Genomic DNA, 21,179 nt, shown 5'->3' with positions numbered 1-21,179 from the left:
AGGCAGGGCTGGTACTGGGGCCCCATCACGCGCTGGGAGGCCGAGGGCAAGCTGGCCAGCGTGCCCGACGGCTCGTTCCTGGTCCGGGACAGCTCCGACGACCGCTACCTGCTGAGCCTGAGCTTCCGCTCGCACGGCAAGACGCTGCACACCAGGATCGAGCACTCCAACGGCAGGTTCAGCTTCTACGAGCAGCCCGACGTGGAGGGCCACACGTCCATAGTGGACCTCATCGAGCACTCCATCAGGGACTCCGAGAACGGAGCCTTCTGCTACTCGCGGTCCCGCCTGCCCGGCTCGGCCACCTACCCGGTGCGGCTCACGCACCCGGTGTCGCGGTTCATGCAGGTGCGCTCGCTGCAGTACCTGTGCCGCTTCGTCATCCGGCAGTACACCCGCATAGACCTGATCCAGAAGCTGCCCCTGCCCAACAAGATGAAGGACTACCTGCAGGAGAAGCACTACTGACGGGCGCAGGGCCGCGTCCGGCGCTGGGGAGCAAGGCAACCACCCAGATACCGTTTACAGACCGTCATTGCCATCACATGCGTGTGCTGCCGTTCTGATTTCGGTTTTCTGTGTACAAGAGTCATCCATGTGTCCGGGGCCGGGGCGGTGTCGGCAAGATGTCTCGGGTTCCTTTTGGTTCTTTCAGGGGGAAGTCTGGAGGTGTGAGGAGTGTGAACCACCTTTTCTCGACGTGCAGAGTGGTCGCCACGAACGACGAGACGGTCCTGCACCCCCTCCCGTCCTTTGCTGCTATCCACTGTGATTTTATGCATTGAAAGCACATTTCATGTGTAGTCAACCCTAAGTAAAGGTGAATGCAAACTTAGAGAATGGAAATGTGGTCTCTTTGAACGGCCTGTTTTCAAAAGGTAGTTTTGAAGACGCATTACCCATGTGCTAACACAGAATTTACACGTACACTGAACCTGATTCTGTAATGTCATACTTTACAAAGATTGATTTGGAATTAGGAAGCCACATCGTCTTGGGTCACAGAAGGCAGAGCTATTGTTAACATGTCCTTTACAACAACACTCACTTCTAAATTTTTTCTAAAGTTGGACTAATTTTTTGGTTGCAAAAAGTTGAGGGTTTTTTTTTCTTTTTTTTTTTTTTTTGCCTTCATTTTCATCTTGTGGTTTGTCAAATTTTTTGTTTTTTAAAAAAAAAAGAAAAAATGGCCTTACATTAAAATTTCTTAAAGAAATATATACTACCAATTTAGTAACGGTTGCCTTTTCTGTCATTAAACTCTGGTAAATTGGCATAGAAATACCGAGTTACCACAGTTTCCTGTGATAGTGGTTTTCTTGGTCTTATCTGTACTTTTCTTGGGTAAATGTTTTATCTGTGATTTCCGTAGCCTTAGTCACCATTTTCTGGGGGTAGAACTTGATTACACAGTTTCTTTTCATGAATGAACTAGATTCTCTTGTAACACTTATATAAGGTTTTGAATTGATTTGAATAAAAATTCATGTTTTCTTTTATGTAGTCACTTTAAAATGTGCTAGATTTGACCCTGCCTAATCCCCCCCAGCCAAACCAAACAACTCTAGTTGGAAGATTATGGAAATTGTGGCATATGATACAAGAACAATGTTAGAAACCACATCAGATATCTGGAACTCTTACTGCCTAACATAATATGCTCCCATTTCGGTTTTTTGTTTGCTTGTTGAGTTTTAATTTAGCGCTCAAGAAATTTGGGATTGTTAGGTCGTCATTTGTCTCTCTGAATCAGTCGTGGTGGTGGTGGGGTGATCCCAATACCTCTTAGTTTTTTTCAAAGCAGTGTGTTTATTCCTTGCACAGCCTTTTGCAATTGTCCTGTACAGAAGATGTCTCCAGAAACAGAGCTTTAAATCTGGGAAAATGTTTCCATTTTAGATGAAACATGTAATTTCGAGATGTTTCTACCTTGCTCTTTTACAGTTTCCTTATCTCCCATTTAAACACAAGGACAAGAGTCTTAGGACGAACGTCATGGCTTTGTCTTTCAAACATATCTGTATCCCCACTTTTTTTTCCCCTCGTTTTTAGGGTCAGAACTGGGATATTAAGAAAAGGAGCAATGCCATAATACCATGGTGTTGCGATATTTTCACTTAAAGGGGAAAAGGTACTTCACTTCGGTGGACTGTTGATTGTACCTTGTCGCCAAAACGCCTCTTTCTTTTCTGCCACGTGTTTACCTAGGAAGATGGAATACAGAGGATACTGTAATAAGTCATTGTTCATTGTTCATGATAAGCTATTTGGATTAAGAACTATTACAGAGTTGTAAACTTGTAATGTCAAATTAATGCAAGACATTTAAGCTATTTTTTTTTTCAAAACTATTTATTTTTAAACAACTTAAAATATATCTAGGGTGGGTTAAAAGTCCCCTTGCATCTATATTAGATGGCAGGGGTTGTCAGAGAGTCACTGTGTAATAATAATAAGTGTTGACATGGCTTCTCCACGTTCCTAGAAGCATCTCCATGTACTTTGTGAAATCATGGTGCACAGAGGTCTTCGGGCCGCCCTGAACCCAACTTTATCATGTGGAGGTAGCTTTGTTTCCCTACGGTTCCCTCTTGCTGCCACGTGCCCAACATTAAGCCATTGAGTGTCAAGATTATTCTGGTTTTCATCTGAATGTTTTTAAAATTGTGTATTGTGCATTTCTTGGAGGGCATGTCTTCATACTGTTCTTACTCAGAAGGCCAGTTTCTATGTGCTTTTGTATGTCCGTGATAGAAAATACTCCAACACGCCCTATCATGGTCCGGTTTGGGATTGCTAGGTTCTGATAGTCTGTCCATGCCAAGGCATTGATTAACTTTGAAAATGGGAAGAAGGGGGTCTTGTGCCATTTTTTGCTTTGGTGTAGAGGGAGATCCGTTGGACATAGAAAACACCACGCAGTGTGACAGACGGGCTGCCCAGGCTCCTGGGACAGTGTGGTTAAAATGGAATATGGTCAAGAGAGAGTCCGTCTTCATCCCGCAGTTTGGTCTAGAAACAGTTTGATTAAAATCTTCACTTCTTAAACTTTCACCCAAATCACAATAAAACTTGAGGAAAAAAAATAAAAAGTTTTGAATTCTATTGAATGGTGACTTAGATGACATGTGAACACTACCTATGATTTTTTTAAATAGTTGCTTTCAAAAATTCTGAGCTCAAGGCAAGAAAAACAAGAAAGCTGTATCAATTTGCTATAATAAATGGATCGGAGTTGATGTTTTTCAAATGTTTCATCATAAAACATGACAGAGGCCAGGAGCTATTTTCAGGCTTCCTTGGGACACTATTACGCATTTTTAAAAATAATTAAGAGTGCTGTAGAAAGTACTTGAGAACTCTCTCTTACTATCTCTAAGGAAAATGATTCTTTTTCTATTTGGTGCAGTAATCTGAAATCTTAGAAGCCACGCATACTTATCCCAGGAAATGATCACAGAACTAAACATAGTTTTACAGGAAACCACCTACACAGGACGACCATCTTGTGCTTAAAGAAAATGATGTGCCAAAGGCGAAATCATTGGCATGTAGTGAATGTAAAGTGTATATTAGAACTTCTGAGCCAGTGTTGATGAAACCGGAGAAGTTACTGCGATCCCAACGAGGTTGTATGCAATCTCTCCTAGTGCTACAAGTCTAGATATTTTCCTCAATGCTTTCCGAAATGCCAGTGCTAATTATAGTACAGTTCACACTATATGATGAGAGAGACGATTCAAAAAATATTTCTTCGTTTGAATCTTAATTGCTTTTCACTGAATGTGAATTCTTAATTTGAAAATGAAGTCACACTACCAGCAATAGAGAATTTTGTTGTAATAAGGAACAGTCGCCAGTTCCAGGAGTAACTTTAAAATTCTAAAAGTATTGGTACTCTAGTAATCACAAATATGGTTTCTTTTAATACTTTTTTAATCCTGTAAAGAAGATTTTTTATGAACATCCTTTTTTATTAGTCACCAGACCATGGTAGTTGCTGTTTCTGAAGCTTGTTCCAGACTCTGCATCCAGCGATGGTGGCGGATTCGTACAGAATTCTGTGGTCAGTGTACAGGGTGCGTTCAGAGGTTTTATAGTCACCTTGGACTGCCATGAGGTCACCCTTGCAATCCAGCCTGCTGTAGTTTACACGTTTTCTGTCTGTTTCGAATCAGGAGTGTACCATCTGTACCGACAACACCACAGAGTGAATGATCCAAAGGCCGTTGATTTTAATATGTGTTTTGGTTTGTAAACAAATTATAGTAATTTCTTGCACATTTTTGGAAATTAATTGTATAAGAGTTTATGTATCTGCTTCGAGATACAGTGTAAATAAAAATTTCCTTCACAAAGTCTGCCTTCTAATCTGTTTAATGCCCTGTGGGGAATGGTTTCCAAGGCTGACATCTGTGGAAGCAGACTGCCATATCTTTCTCTTGCTGAGTGGCTGGTGGGTTCAAACCACTGACCTTCTGGTTAGCGCCTGAGAACTGAACCACTGCACCACCAGGGCTCTGGGTTTAATTGGGGTTAAGTAGGGAATTTCTGGATGTCCCAGGGACTGGGCAGACACTGGAGGGGGGTGGGCAGCAAATTTTAGTAAAAAGGAATGGTTTCTGGGATTTTGTTTTGATTTAATTAATGGGAGACATCAGATTAGGAATCCCTCACTGTTGCTGATACTCTAAGGCTTTTAACAAAGGATGGAGTTGAAGGGACATCTACTAAATGAAAAGACTAAATCAACACAGCAATGAAATCTTACTGAAAGATTCACTGGCGGTCATACAATGTTTGGATTGTGTTGTGTTTGACATGTCCTCTGCTCAGCTCTTCCCAGTGTATGGTAGACATAGAGGCAGGCCATCCAAGTAAGTGCATCTGGGGAGGTCATTTAAAGCCTTCGTAGGTAAAAAAGATTTCCAGCTATAGCCACGCATTTAGATGTGTGCTTTCAGAGTTCTTAAGCCCCACGTTGCGTTAGATGTTTTCTGAAATTTTGCTGTTCTTTTACTTTTTAACAAATTGTTGTTGTTAATCACAGCTAATTAAAAGATGATTATCCTGAAGCTTCAGAATATATCACCCATTTTGACTTTAGTAGAATCCAAAGAATGTGCAATGCCAACCACATTGGCCAGAGCTGGTAGCAAGGAAGCACTTGAGTGTCATATTTTGCTCATGATAGCGCTCATGAAATAGGAAAATTTGAGAAGAAAATGGTCAGGCTTCAAAAATTGTATAAAAGATTAGATTTTCTAAGCTTACAGCTTGGTAAACTGATTATTCCTGTTTATAAATGAGGCTTTATTTCATTCTTGTCGACCTGTTCCTTTGAATTTTCTTCATACTTGCCAATTTCTTAAGCATACTTTCCTTCCTGCGCCCCACAAGATAGAGGGCTCCGGAAGCTGACCTCGGGCTGGGTTCCTGGAGGTTCGAAGCTGGTGGCTCTGAAGCCCACCCTCAGGAGGGAAAGCAAAGAATTGAAGCTGTCTGGAAGACGAGAAGCCGATCGATGACTGAAAACCCGAGCTACCTCAGAACCTCCTTAGCGCTGACCAGAGACAAGCTCTCTGACTCCCTGCCACCTCCACCTTTAAATTTTTAACTATTTTTTAAAAAACCTCACAGGTTTTACTTTGATTAATGTAGGCTTTTCCTAGGCTTTCAACTTTCTGAATGCAAAATGCTTTAACTTTTATTTCTTTTGAATTTAGTTCCTTTTTGATGTTAGGTGTCAGTCAGTTCCCACTCACAGCAACCTATGAATCAAACAGTGAAGCGTTGGCCGGTCCTGCACATCCTCAGAGTTGCTGCGTTGAGCTGTGTCCTGAACTCTGTATTAGTTTCCTGTTTACCATAACAAAGGACCCGTTGTAGCCACTGTGTCGGTCCGTCTCATTGAGGGGCTTCTTTTTCACCGACCCGCTACCAAACAGTAGGGATTGGTCACTCCTGAAACATGTCCAAAGTATGAGAAATGAAGTCTTGCCGTTTGCTTCTAAGGAGCATTCTGGTTGTACTTCCTCCAAGACAAATTTAATCATTCTTCTGGCAGTCTGTAGTCTGTATATTCTGTATTCTTCACCAACACCATAATTTAAATGCATCAGTTCTTCAGTCTTCTTATTCACTGTCCAGCTTTCACAGGCATGTGAGGCAATTGGAAATACCATGGCTTGGGTCAGGCACACCGTAATCCTCAAAATGGCATCCTAGCTTTTGAACACTTTAAAGAGGTCTTTTGCGATGATTTGCACAATGCAATACAGGGCGCTATGAGTTGGAATTGACTCATTAGAAATGGCTTTAGCTCCTTATTTGTATTTTAACCTTCAACCTAGGTTTTTTGTTTTTGTTTGTATTGTTTTCTTCCATTTTGTAGGTTGTATTTTTACTTTCTCCTGGGTCTATTTCTATTGCCTGTTTTTTCTCTGTTGTCTGGTGGGGGTTTCTGGCCCTGTTTTTAAGTGTTACTTGTGATTTCCGTTTAAATACCAGATGTTATGAATTAAATATTTTAGATTTAGCCTATTATTACCTTCCTCCAAAGAGGTTTAAGTGTTTTCTTTTTTTTTCCCAAGAAGACAAGAGTATTGGCAGATCCTCTAGCATCTACCAAGACGACTGTGTCTTGAACTCTGTATTAGTTTCCTGTGGCTGCAGTAACAAAAGTAGCACAAGCTGGATGTCTTAAGACAATAGAAATTCTGTCAGGGTGTGTGCAGGCCCATGCTTCCTCTGAAGGCTCTGTGCCTGTCTCTTGGCTTCGTGTGCTGACAGCATCTTTGGCATCTGTGGCCTCATCACTCCAATCTGCCTCTGTCATCACATGTTGTGTTCTCTGTGTGTTCTAAGGGCACTGTCACTAACTGCACCTGCAGATACCCTATTTCCAAACACAGTCACATTCTGAGACCCTGGGGAAGGCTATGCATTTTGAGGGGAGCCTATCCAACACTGCAGGCTCCAGCCTCCGTCACCCCAGCACTTCACAGTCGCTAGATCACTGGTGCTTTGGCCTCCCAACTGTTGTTTTCTTCCAGAGGCTAGAGTCTTGCCTGTGCATTAAAATTTTGGAGTTGGGTGATGACACGAGAGGCTCATTCGTAGGGAGATCTTTGAGCTCTTTCTCTCTGATTCCCTTCTTTTGAAGATTTTGCCCTTCAAGTTCAAGATCTTTTGACAGCTCCAAACACTGAACTCTGTTCTCCTTACCCAACAAGACTTCCACCTTCAGCCTGGACTTGTTTCCTCTGTGCTGTACTTTGGAAAATGTGCTGAAGGAAAGGCCAGGGTCAATGTGGGACTGTCTCCGGCGTTTCCCTCTCTTGGGGACTGTAGCCCATCACGTCCTGCTGGAGGGGTGGTGCTGCTCCAGTGCCATCTTCTCCGTGTTTCTGTAGGCAGCTGGATTGGCTGGGATGGCTAATCAGGTACAAGTTAGCTGGGCGTGGCCATAAATGAACGTCACCATCTGACAACTATATACTTGTTGACATGTTTGTTGTCTCTCTCTCAATCTATGCCCTCCCTGACTAAAATGTAAATGTAAACCTATGATATTAAGCATTTTGAACAATTAAATATCCCCTGGCCTAGAATGGTTCCAATAACATAAAAGGTGTTCAATAAATATTTATTGTATTCAGTCAATTATTGAACTTAAGGGCAAAAGAAAAAACATAACCCTAGCGATACCAGAGTAATAACCAAAATCAAACTCACTGCCTTCTAGTCAATTCCAACTCATAGCGACCTATAGGACAGAGCAGAACTCCCCCATAAGATTTCCAATGCTGTAGATCTTTACAAAAGTAGACTGCCTCATCTTTCTCCTTCAAAGCAGCTGGTGGGTTCGAGCCGTCAACCTTTGGGTTAGCAGCCCAATGTTTTAACCACAGCTGCACCAGAGCTCCTTACTAGAGTGATAGTGAAAACCAAACTCACTGCAATCGAGTCCATTCCAACTCACAGTGACCCCTTCGGATTTTTGAGGTGGTAAATCTACATGAAAGGAGAGTATCCCACCTTCCTTCCACAAGTGGGTTTGAACTGCCAACCTTCTGGGTAGCAGTCAAATGCCTTAGCTTCCTAGAGTAAAAGTAGCCAAAATAAAACAGAGTGACCAAGCGGTAGTCACTTTTCAAACTGTAAGTCTTGCTGTACATTTTTATAGCCTGAATAAACAAAGAGCAGACTTCATTTTGATGAAATGAAGCCATCTAGGTTGCTGAGACCAGTCCTTCCCTTTGCAGGGAGGCGGACTCTGCACATGGCCACTCAAGGCCTGAGCTGATGGCTGGGAGCCACACTTCTCCAGCTTTTTAAGCCAAAGCCTCCTGCCCCATTGCCATAGCCCCAGACTCCTCCCTATGGGAACCCCATTTTCTTCAGATTACTGTATTCTTAGACTGCATATATTCCCTAGAAATGATTATTTGTTTACAGAGCTCTTTCTTGACATCTCTCAATGCCAGCTCTGAACTGCTGGGTTCCTTTCTCTACTAAGTAGGCCACCTTCATTAACTGTGTAGTGTGGTCCAATAGTAATGAACCCACTCATTCACTGAGTCATTCATTCAGGCAGTAAGCATCCATTGAGCTCGTACTATGGGCCAGGACCATGCAAGTAACTACAGGGGAGACAGATGTTAAGAAGATTGGGTACAATAGGACCTGACCTAATCGGGGAGGGAGAGATCAGGGAACAGACTACCCTTTATTCCATCTTCAAACAGGAACGCACTCACTTCCCCAAATCATAGATTATGCTCATGGTTGGAAATGGGTCTCATAAACTGAAGCCAGGAGTTCCATGTGGGTCTCTGACTCACTTTCCCCATAGCCTCTGCTCCTCTCTGATGCCAGCTTCATTCTCTCAAGCTTTTTCTTGTGGAAAATCCAGCTCTGACATCCCTGGAGCAATACCTTCCAGTTCTGGGTCCAGCAGAGAAAAAAAGATGCCTGGGGTCCAGCACTGAGACTCCAAATTGCTTAAACTGGCCCATGCCCATGCCTGAACCAATCACTGTGGCCAGAGCAGTAGCGTTCTCAGATTGGTCCAGCCTGGGTCACATGGCTACTTCTGTGGTCACGTGGGAGGAGTGTGTTCCAATAAGACTTGCTCTCTTCTTAACTGGCAATAAGTGGTGTCTGAATGTTTCCTTGAAACAGATATGTTAATGCACGAAGAAAATGTGCTAAATCAAATCCAAAATGATAAATATGTATAAAAATATGGGCAACTTCCCACTAATAGTTTTGTATTAAATATGATCACTTGATGTAAAACAGATTTAAATATTGTAGTAAAGCTTCCGCTTTTTTCCCCCTGTGTAATTGAGGAATGTTACATCCTGTAAACAATTAGATTTTCTGTAGAGTAGTGGATTTATGTACCCAACTCATCTCTATCAGACAATAAAGTATCTGCACTGCAGGGCTGTGGCATGGCGTACCAGGGGTGAAGGAGCCCTGGTGGCCTGGTGGGGAAGAGCTCAGTGCTCACCCAAAGGTCAGCAGTTCTAACCCAGCTTCCATGCTAGAGACCGGCCTGGTGAGCTGCTCCTGTGAACATGACCACCTAGAAAACCCGGGGGAGCAGTTCTCATCCATCAAAAGGGGTTACTGCGAGTCCAGACTGACCCGCAGCACCTACCAACAAGAGCAGACTGGCCTTGACCATGTATGAAAAACACAACGCCCATTATTGAGGATTCCATTAATGTCTGATAGAAGGTAACGGATGTGGAAAAGATTTCTTTCACTGCTCACCTGAGAGTTCCTGTCTCTAGCCAGAAATGGTTTCATTACAGCTTTCCCCAGCTACCGTAGTGTGCAAATCTATGGATCACAGACAACTGTGCACGTCGTGTTTTGATGAGGATGGACAGAAAGGCAGAGGTCAGGTCAGAAGAAAGCCTCTTCTAATTGTTTGGGGGCATAATACAAAGGAAGAGGAAACGTAAGAATATAAGAACAGAAGAAACAATGAAGAGTAAGAAGAAAACATGTTGTTATGTGCCGTCAAGTCGGACCGACTCATAGCAACCCCTCCTTGGGTTTCTGAGGCAGTATCACTATGGAAGTAGATTGCCCCATCTTCCTTCTGAGGAGTGGCCGGTGGGTTTGAACCGCCAGCCTTCTGGTTAGCAGTCAAGTGCCTTCAAAAACATAGGATTCAGAATTCTTAATAAACAAATGACCCATTCATTTTTTTTCTCTCCCAGTGGCTGTTATCTTTCTGACAGAGAACTCCAGCCAGCCTTTGCTTTGGAAGCACCTCTGATGTGGATTTGAACTGCTGACCTTCCAGTTAGTAGATGAGCACTAAATGTTTGCTCCACTCAGGGACTTCAAACCATTGATTTTTAAGGCACATTGAAGATGACAAGCGGGGGGAGAGAGGAGGTTACATAGACTCTTGGTTTACTGCATGTTATTTTTACTTAATATTATGTAAAACAGTTTTTTAAAAAATTCCAAAGTATCTTAATCAACAGGAGCTCTGATTAGCTAATAATTTTCAAGAGCACGAATTGATAAATAGGTAAAGACTAAAACTTTCCTTTGGCGTAAAATTTCTTACATCATTTGCATTTCAAATCATCTTCATTTCCTGTTTTTGTTTTTTTTGATCCTAAATAAAATTGCCTGCAGAGCTCTGAAGGGTCTGCTGTGCCCTGAGCATGTACTCCATGGGGCAATGTCAGGTATCAGCAGGCATCTTTGGACTTGTTCATGGAAATGAAGAATAGGCTTTATCTTACTGACTTAGTGAAGGGACCACTTTTACTGTAACATGGCTAAGAACTTAGTCCTGCTCAATGGGCGGAGCTCAATTATATTTTCGCTACTTAATTAAATACTTACCTGTGATGATGTTTCTGCACTGTATGGACGTCCTACGACAGGCATTTAGCTGTTTAAAATTGGTGGACAAATCCAGTACATCAGCCAGACGCCTTTTCCCTCCGTTGTCTGAATAGGTAACTCTACTCCGCGACAGAAAGGCCTCCTGCAATTAGTTTGCTTTCACCGGGCTCTTGCCAACCTCACCCAGGAGTGTTGCGACCCAGACCCTCTTGTGTTCTCTCCAGAAATGCCATTGTTCCTAACTCAGTGTTGCCCCTGTGAACAACATGCATGTTCCGAAACTAACAAAATTCTCTTTTGGAAAAGAAGGGTTGATTTCCTTTTCTGGTGAAGATTCAATTCCAAAATGCTTGCTTGAGTCTCAGCATGGAAATAGATTAAAGGCGAAAGGAAGTTTACGTTCTTGAAACGGTTCCATTAAGGCTTAAAGTCTACATATTTACTTCTTTCCTTTGGTACAGCATCACTTCTCTTTATGGATCCCCAAATGGAACGATTTTAATGAAAAATAGATGGCAAGGCACGAAGGAAAACTATCCATCAATACTGTTCTGTGCTGTGACCTCGAGGCTCTCAATAAAATGAGTTTGCATGTCCCTAAATAATTTACAAAACGCGTTTTCATGGCTTTGATCCCTTTTGAGTTGGCGGATTTACCCGGCGGCCTGGTCTTCACGGGAGAATGCGTGCCTTTGCAGGGCCAACAAGGTTGTGGAAGCGCGCTTTGATCTGTGTCCTTTGATTGTAGGAAAAATACAAATGTAATTTACATATGGTTTTCTAATCGAACCATGTCTTTTTTGGCGCTTTCAGTTGGCAAGGACAGGGAATGCTTGTCCTGTGGGCGTTTTATTTATGCCTTCTGGGTCACACTCAAAGAGTTCCTACTTTCTAATCCTAACTACGCATTTCCCTAGTAATGAGGGCTGCTGGTTGGTTGGTGATCGCTTTAGAAAGTGATTTAGATTTCTATACTTTTTACTACTCTCTGAGGAAGTCGTTTCTCATTGTTTAGAATTTAAAAACAATTGATGGAATCCAGGAATTCAGTAAATGCCAGCGAGAGGGAAATCTAGCTTTGTTTTTAAAATAATTTGGACCAGAGAACGATTTTTTTTTTTCTGCCTTACATCGTGAAATACCTGCGACTCAATGGCATCTAACACCACCACATTTATATTGTGTGGATCATTTGTAACTTTCAAGCTGTTGATATTTGCAGTGTGATGAAAAGTCTAAATGCAAAGTCTAGATGCAAACAGTTGAATTAATAGGAATTAGTAGCTCAGGAGTGTGAGCTACGTCCATCAGATACGTAGCGTCGATAGCTGCTGAAATGCTTACCTTCTTGGCGTTTTGATAGAATCTTGGATTTGAGCCCTGTTGCCAAGCTGCTCCGGTGGGAAGGGTCCCCCTCTATAGTTACTGGCTGAATACGGCTGCAGCAGGGTGGGATTAGATTTGCTATTGTTCTCAGAGGAAGTGAGATTGCACAAGGTCTGAATGTTCAAATAACTACAAACTCTTAGCAAAGTTCTGGGTAAAAAGAAATAGACTGTATTTATTTTTTTCAGAGTGAAGGGACCACTTTTTTTTATACTAGCCTTAGGGTGAAAATTCAATTTTAATATCATAATAGGTTTGTTTCTATTGAGAACTTGTGATAGAAATAATTTGCTTGGACTCAGAGGTTGAATACGTACCAAGGTTGATAAAATCTGTTTGGATTTTAGTGTGAATTTCTCAATTGCATTCTTGACTGATTTAGACTTTAGTGATATGTGTGTGTGTGTATATATATATATATACACGTATATTTTTTACTTCTAAATCAATTTTAGAATACATTCCTTTATTGCCTAGGTCTTTCATGATTCTAAATTGAAATTAAGTATTCAGACTCTCATATTGGATTAATTAATTAATCCTAGACTGCTTACCTGGTCACTCACTGTACAACTGTCTTGTCGCCACATGAGATCATCAATACCTCGAAAGTAAGGTTATAACATTGTTGTGATAGCCAGTGTTTAGGACTTGGTTCCTTTCTTTGAAATGTTGGTAATGATTTCTACCACCAGCCACTCCTCGGAAGGAAGGTTGGGCAATCTCCTTCCATAGTGATACTGCCTCGGAAACCCAAGGAGGGGTCTCTGTGAGTCGGGTCCAACTTGATGGCACATAAAAACAACAGTATTGCATTATCAAGCATATGCCCAAATTGCTCATGATAAAGATAAGTAGAAAAATTTTGGTCTTCTTTTTCTTCCTTATCTCAAATTCTTAACAACTGTCTTTTTCTCACCCCCATCCCCAAATCTAAAGTCTAACTACATCTCTGATCCCTTCATATTTTATGAAGGGGCCATATAAATTGTAAATTTCCAATACCAATTTCAGAAGGAAAATAAGAGTGGCGACGGCAGTGAGTTTCGTTTTTTGGTTTGCATTGGTTATTATGGGAGCCCAATAACAATGGCAGTGGTGTAGTGCCTAAGGCATCTGACTGCTAGCTAACCAGAGGCTGGTGGTTCAAACCCACCAGCCACTCCTCAGAAGGAAGACTAGGCAATCTACTTCCATAGAAATACTGCCTCAGAAACCCAAGGAGGGGTCGCTATGAGTGGAATTGACTTGACGGTGGTGAATTTGGTTTAGTAGTAGTAGTAGTAGTAGTAGTAGTAGTAGTAGTAGTTATTATTGTCCATGGTCATTACTGAGTATCCTAGACCTCAGAAAAATTCAGGTTTCTGACCATCAGAATCTTCTAGAATCCACTGAGCCAATTTGACTGCTGTTCTGTAGGGTGGGAGGAGGATATGATACAGAAGAGATTGCTAAAAAATGTTGTTTCTGATCCTGAGGGATGATAAGGAAAGAAAGAAGAGGGAGTGTGTGGGTTGCACACTTCTAGGAAGAGATTTGTGAGTTTGGCACACATGGGTCGCCATTAGTCTGTGGCAACAACAACAACGATACGGTTTATGTAGACATTATTTCAAGCCCCCCCATATTATTTTGAAAGAAGTATAACGTGCCTTTTTAAAAAATAAAAGCAAAGTTTCGACTTAACTGCAGTTAACCCTCAAATGATATATATATATAATATATTTCTGCATTATCTCTCCCCTCTCTATCATTGTAGGTCCTCCATTTTGCTTATTTTTAGAAGTTATGTGAAAATATCTCTGACTTTTAAATATTCCTATATGATGATGCTTTCCTTAAATCTTTTCCACCTTTTCTGTCTTTTGTCCTAAATCTTGACAAGCCAAAACAGTCCTACCCATACCACCCACTGCCTTCGAGTCGAACCCAACCCGTAGCGACTCCTCCTTGGGTTGCCGAGGCAGTATCACTACGGAAGTAGATTGCCCAACCTTCCCTCTGAGGAGTGGCTGGTGGGTTTGAACCACCAGCCTTCTGGTTAGCAGTCAAGTGCCTTAGGCACTACATACGCCACTAGAGCTCCTAAAACAGTCCGAGGGTGCCTTAATTACAATAATTTGAATGTGCTAGTTTGATTTGCCTTTTTAATCTGTGTTCTCTTTGTGTCCTTGGCTGGTTTCTGGGAGATGCAAGGAAGACTTTAGCAACCCAGTGACTCATTTGGATTTCTTGAGTCATTAGGAGAGAGGGTGCCTGAGGGACAGAGGCTAGACAGGGATTTAAGAGATTGGAATCTAACTCCTCCTGGTTGACTGGCTACATGGGGCTACATTCTGACATTTCGTGTTGTCTTTAACCTCCACAATAGCAGTAATTATCCCTTATCCCTCTACCTTCCCCCGAGAATATAACAAAGATGAATTATTATTAAAAGCAAAATGAAATCATCAATCTCTCCAGAGATCGGTTATCTATATAAATTCAAGGAACAATTCTCATGGTTCTCTTGGTCTTTCTAGCTGTGCCTTTAGGATAAGTAGGCTGTTACTCAATGCAGGGGAAGTTTTGAAATTCCTTCCAGAGAAGTCTACCGTTCATTTCAAACAGAGCCCAGGGCTGAGGAACCCTGGCATCGTTCCAGCAGGTTCTCCCTGGGTCAGCTAAGTGTCGCCACGGGCTGACCTGCTAAGAGTTTGGCTGGTTCATGGATTTGGCTGTTATCATAGGACTATTCTTGAGGTTTGTTGTTGTTGTTGTTACTTTTTATAGAACCCCTGTGATTTTATTTCCCCCCTCTCTTTCTTTTCTTAATTGTGGCGAAAATATGCACACAAAAACATTTGCTGACGGAACTTCCTCGTTTACAACTCAGTGACATAGATGACAATGTAGAACCCCTATGTTTTTTTAATAATTTATTTTTTGTTGTTGAGAGTATGAACAGCAGAACATACACCAATTCAACAGTTTCTACAAGTACAATTCAGTGACATTAATGACATTCTTTGAGTTGTACAACTGTTCTCACCCTCCTTTTCTGAATTACTCCTTCCCAATTAACATAAACTTACTGCCCCTAAGTTCCGTGATGGGGTGAATGTGTTTGTGTGTGGTAAAGACATACATTTTTGGGGGCCAAAGGGTGGAATGTTATGGACTGAATTGTGTCCCCCCAAAATATGTGTTGTAAATCCTAATCTTTGTACCTGTGGTTATAATACCATTTGGCCATGGGTTACTTTGTTGTGTTGATGAGGCAGGATTAGTGTGGGGTCTGTTTGAATCAATCTCTTACAAAATATAAAAGGAGAAGATCAAGCAACAGGCTCCTTGTATGTTTCCACAGCCCTGTCCTTCACAGACAGCTACCGGATGTCTAAGGATTGCCTTCTCCTTCCAGGCATGAAGAGGAAAGATGAAGGAGGGAGGACAAATGGCTGTATCAAGACATGGAACATTTCCTGAAACCCAGCCAACTTCTGCTTATATTGTGGTGCCCTGAGCTGTGTCCCGCAGCCACCGTTAGCTGCCAAAGAGACTGGTAACTATAGATTTCTAGCTGCTATTCCTGTAAAAATTGAGATTCACTCAGTGAGGATGAAACAGAGACACGATGTTGCCTAACACCCAGCAGTGTCTGCCACGCCCATCATGGCCAGCAAATTGTGGTGTCTGTGGGTTCATATGGAGTCGGTGGTTTCAACATCTTCCACCATATGAATCGTAAGCCAACAGGATGAGATAGCAAGTCAATATACAGTTTTCTTTCCTTTCCCCAGGCAACGCAAGCAGCTTTCTCATTCTTTTGAGCTGAATTGAATTGCCTTTTTTTTGTTTGTTTGTTTTATGGGCACACTTTTAGGTGTATTTCCATTTTTGCGAGGAAGTTTCCCTTGGATGATAAAGTGCATACATGAGGGACAACATTCTTTGGATTGTCCAAGGGGTCTGGGATGGAGTCGTACAGGGACTGCTGTGTCCACCCACCCCCTACAGTACCTGAGCATCCTTGATTCACCCCTGGACCACAGGCCCCTTGGGCCTCAGAGACTGGAGACGATGGGAACTTGGGGCTCAGGCAGCCTCTGAGTCGTCAGGTGACCCTGGGCTATGCCCGACATGGCTCTCTGGCTGGGCCTTTAGGACACTCCTTGATGGTGTCATAGGCAATGGGTTAACTGGTCATTTACACGACGCTGGAGAGAGGCCACATGTAAGCCCCGTTTTATCGCAAGTCAGGGTTCTCATCCCAGGAGCTTAAATGTAACAGACACCAGTGAGTCTATACTCACTTTATTTTCCTTTTCTTTACTTTCCTGTGATTTGAGTGCCGATTTACAAGGCAGATTCATTTTACTCTCAACAGTTCGCTCACGTTTGGTTTCACGGCCTCGATCACAATCCCAGCAATAAAAACTCTCCTGCCATCTCCTCCCTCCCTTTGCCCTTCTTAGTGATGCATTCCTGTCTGTCCAGCTTTCCCTCTGTGCAAATGCTGCCCTTCTGAGGTTGCATGGCTGACTGATCTAAGAGGTGCATCTCCCTGAGGTAGGTGGGGACATCTCCCTGGGGTGGGAGTTCTTCTACTTGTAAGCCTTTCTACTGTTGGGCTGAGAGCTAACCCACAGAAGAGAGCCCAGTTCTAGGCCCGGAGGATAACCCGAGGCCATAGCCTTCGGGAGTTCGCCAGTCTCTAGCTGACCAGTATTCTGGTCATTTTTGTGGTTTTGAATTTTCTTCATTTTTCCTCCCACTCTATCCAGAATCTCCAATTTTGATCCCTTTCTGAGTGGTTGGCACTGGTAGCTGGGCACCATGTAGTTCTCCCGGTGTCAGGGCTGGGAAGGCTGAGGTCCCTGTGGTCCATCAGACCCTGGGACTAATTATTTCCATATGACTTTGATTTTTTTCACTCTTCTTTGCGCCAGATGCGGGAAGACCAATAGTTGCATTTTAGATGGCTGTTTGAAAGCTTTTAAGACCCCAATCGCTACTTACCAAAGCAGGATGTAGAACAAGATTTTCATATACTATGTTGTGCCAATGGAGCTTGATGTCCCCCGAGACCATGGTCCCCAGCCCACAGGCCCAGTGACCCATGGACTTACCTTAACGTCACCTTTTGCAACCATGCCGTCGTTTGAAGTTTGTTTCCTCCTGCTTTGTGGTTTTCCTAAGGAGGTCTGGTGGTGTAGTGGTTAAGGCAGTTGGCTGCTAACCAAACTGCTGTGCAGAAGAAGGGTGAGGCAATCTGCTTCCGTACAGATGTACAGCCTTGGAAGCCCAATGGGGGTGGCAATGAGTCAGAATTGATTTGATGGCAGAGTTTGGTTCTCTGGTTTTGTGTCTTTTCTTTCTCTTATTCTTTTACTCTATTTTGGGTTTATCTTAAATGTGTGACTAGAAATTTCATGCTGGAAAGACTTCAGAAGTTACTTTTTTTCCTAACTTTCCACTCAATGTAAGGGTCCTAAAGTTCCCGTCTAAACACAGGCTTATGTAAAGTGTGGCAGGCATGACACCTGTGCCAGGTGCAACTTATGGTGGGGATGGGTTCCGAGCAGTTTATATTAACCATCACAGCTTCTGTCGGCAGCTGCAAAGGATCATTCCGCGAGTTAAAATGGTAACTCCTGTATTTGAGAGCCCTCGTCTGACTTCAGGGCATTCTGCTGCTGCTGCTTCCCTCCCTGCCTGTGGGCACAATATCCCACAGCATCCCACAGCATCCTCCAACATCCCACAGCATCCCACAGCATCCCACAACATCCCACAGCATCCCACAGCATCCCACAGCATCCCACAGCATCCTCCAACATCCCACAACATCCCACAACATCCCACAGCATCCTCCAACATCCTACAACATCCCACAACATCCCACAGCATCCTACAGCATCCCACAGCATCCCACAACATCCCACAGCATCCTGCCGCATCCCAGCATCCTGCCACTCTCCCCCAGCAGAGACCCAGGCCTCCCACCCACCCCACCACATGTCAAAAGCCCTTGTTTCCCTTGGTAAGGACTGTTTTTTTCCTGATGTAACCGTCCACCAAACTGGAGGGAAGAGTGACCCAGGCAGGAGAAGGGCCAAGGAGTTCAGGGACCTGTGAGAGCCAGTTTAAAAGCATAACAAAGTCTATTCCATGAAAATGAGTGGTGGGTTTCAAAGGTGAACAATGACACTAACGATTTAGGGTGAGTATCACATGTTTGGATAGTGCTTGCCATGGGCACTGTTTTCCATTGACTGGCCGGCCTCTGTATCTAGGTTCCTCCCATTACACGTCTAAAGAAAAGACACCCATTCACTCACAAATCGTCCAGTTGTACTTAACATGCAGAAAACAAGTGTTTCTCGTGTGAAGCTGATCTGCCGTTACATTTCATGGTCTCACACCAACACTGAAACTCCTAGCTCCTATTTAACAAAATGGCAGCCCATCAGCCGGATATGAAGGTCGCTGGATTTCCCCTTTTGCGCAAGTGTTGCTGGTTCAGAATTATGTGACTGGTTACAAATCTCTGTTAGGTAATTTGGAGGTGAAGGATTTATGAAGGAGGGCCACAGTCTTGTGTCAAAGCTGAAAATCTCATGGGGTATTAAGGGAAAGAAACCAGGCAGTGCCGTGTGCCGTGTGGGCTGCCATCCTCAACAGTGAAATGTAGGGGGCATCTCCCTGCAAGGGGCCGCAGTCACATTCTTCACGGTTTCTGGCAAGCCTTTCTACAGATGCTTTCTCTCTCCCCAGCCCCCAAGGCTTATAACTGGAGAGTTTCAAGGAGAAATTAATTGTTTTGATCAGCAATGAAGAGGGAAGGCATTGTGAGTAAGAGGAGACTTGAATTAGCCTCGAAGAATGAGTATATGAGTATTTAGTCAGGTGGGATGGGAGGACTGAATAAGATAGATGGACCCATACAATCATTTTTGCAGGCCCCCTTGAGAGGCGCAGTCAGGCACAAACCTTCCAGCCACTGTGATGCAAGGCTGTGGCACGCAGCCACGTGCCACCATTACTGTGCTCAAGTCCTTGTCCTTTGCTTTGGAGAAGGCACAGAGTTTGCAATACCTGATGCACAGTTAAAGCTGAATTACGCTTGAATACCCAGTGTTCTCAATGCTCCCTCCCGCCCAGGAGCCACACATTAGGGATCACCTTCTAAGCAAGTCATTCCCAAGGATGCACCTTGAGTACCTGTCCTCTACAAGCTCTCTACAGCTTCATCCCCTTTTCTCTCAAAGCTGATTGGAATACTGGGGGTGAGGGACACTATATGTAAGCACCATGTTTGTTTTCAAAGTATTGTCACATCTGACTTTGATTGGCTACGCTGAAAACGTAGTTGAGGATCATTAAAGGGTAAAGGAAGAGTTCATCAACAGCTGTTTGTTCAGAGCTTACTATAGTAAGGAGGTCAACTACTATTGATTCCTTTGGATGGAGAATCAAAGAGCTTGGAAAGGAAAGTAGGTTTTCTAAAGTAAAGGAAGAAGTCTTTGGACAGGCTTTGGTCAATCTTCTAGTTGGGTTTTCTCTTAGAGTAGGCTTTTTGGAAAAAGTGTGGGGTGGTGGAATTTGGGGGAAAGTTCTCAAATTGGTTTTCAAATTCATTTGACAGTGCTTGATTGGTGCACCGTCCACTGGCACATAACTGGGGGCTTTCCATGCTGTGTGTGTGTGAGGGGGTGCAGTCGTAGCTGTTTTCCTCTCTCCACTGAAAGAATATCAGGCCTCAGCTTCAGGGACTGAGTTACATGAGCAAACCCTTAGGACTGGTGCAGGAAGCTGCAAACTCCAGTCGACCAGACCAGTTGCCACTGACTTGATTCAGCCCCCTGGTGACCTGTGGGTGCAGGACAGACTGGGCTCTGTAGGGTTTTCAAGGCTGTGACCTTGTGGAGGCAGGTTTCCACTTCCTTCTGGGACACCTCTGAGTGGGTTACAGCTGCCAGTCTCTCAGTTGGTAGTTGAACACTTAACCATATGAGCCATTCGGGGACTTGGCCTACAGCAGAGAGCCGATAAATATTTACAGAATAAATAGTGAATTGACAAGAGAGATTTTCCTCTAACATTTCACTGTAAAATTTTTCAAATAAAAAAGTTGAAACAACTGTACACTGGATACCCATGTACCCACTTCCTAGACTTTAGAATTAAAATATTACCATATTGTTTGATCAAGTATCTGTCCATATAATTAAGGAATTTTCTATGATTAAGCCAACAAGAAAAAAATTATGGGCGATAGCCTTACTGTGTACATGAGGGGAAATCCAGTCCAAAAGAAGGAGGGACAGTTTCAGAGATGTCTTGATTGCTCTCATAAACCAGAATTGCTTGCCAAACCTGGGAGGGGCTCAGACCATATCTGAGGCTGTTTATGACTGGGAACTTGGGCGGATATGAGAAGAGTCCATTTGTAGACACTGTTGTAGAGCCAGGATTGACCCACACCCTTTTACGCTTTTACAAAATTATTAGTATTAAATTTATAGGGATAAATTCCAATGTAAAAAAGATCATATTAAGCTTAATGGGGCAACTAGAATCAGCATTCACAATTGGAATCCTTAAAGACACAATGAAAGTCAGCTTAATTCACAAACTGAAGTCAATCCTGTAGGTTAAATGAGGCAGGTCCAACTTGAATATGCCTGGTGAATCAAACACTATAAGGAGGCTATTCATCAAAGTGTATTTGCCTGTTATTTCCTTCTTTTTTTCCCCTTGAGTGTTCATTTATTTCTGCACTATTACTCTGTAGTGCTAGATATTTGCCTACTCTGAAAAGTCTAGCATAAAGGACTTGTTCACTGAAAACTGCAACATTGCTGAAAGAAATTAAAGAATAGAAAGTATCCCATGTTCATAGAGTGGAAGATTTAATGTTG

At 43.0% G+C, this 21,179-nt stretch overlaps 1 protein-coding gene across 1 annotated transcript in view; it reads left to right on the top strand.

Moving 5' to 3' along the window:
• The window catches only part of SOCS6 (suppressor of cytokine signaling 6), a 1,587-nt gene extending 1,119 nt beyond the window's left edge, over positions 1-468 (top strand). The window contains exon 2 of the mRNA XM_007955604.1: positions 3-468. Within this exon, the coding sequence (XP_007953795.1) occupies positions 3-468 (466 nt within the window). The remainder of the gene's footprint in view (positions 1-2) is intronic.
• Positions 469-21,179: the final 20,711 nt, after the last annotated feature.

This window comes from Orycteropus afer, unplaced genomic scaffold, assembly GCF_000298275.1.
Source record: "Orycteropus afer afer isolate SDZICR_OR568_19922 unplaced genomic scaffold, OryAfe1.0 scaffold00516, whole genome shotgun sequence".
NCBI lineage: Eukaryota > Metazoa > Chordata > Mammalia > Tubulidentata > Orycteropodidae > Orycteropus > Orycteropus afer.
Note: the sequence above shows the minus strand (reverse complement) of the source record. Positions and strands in the feature narration are given on the sequence as shown.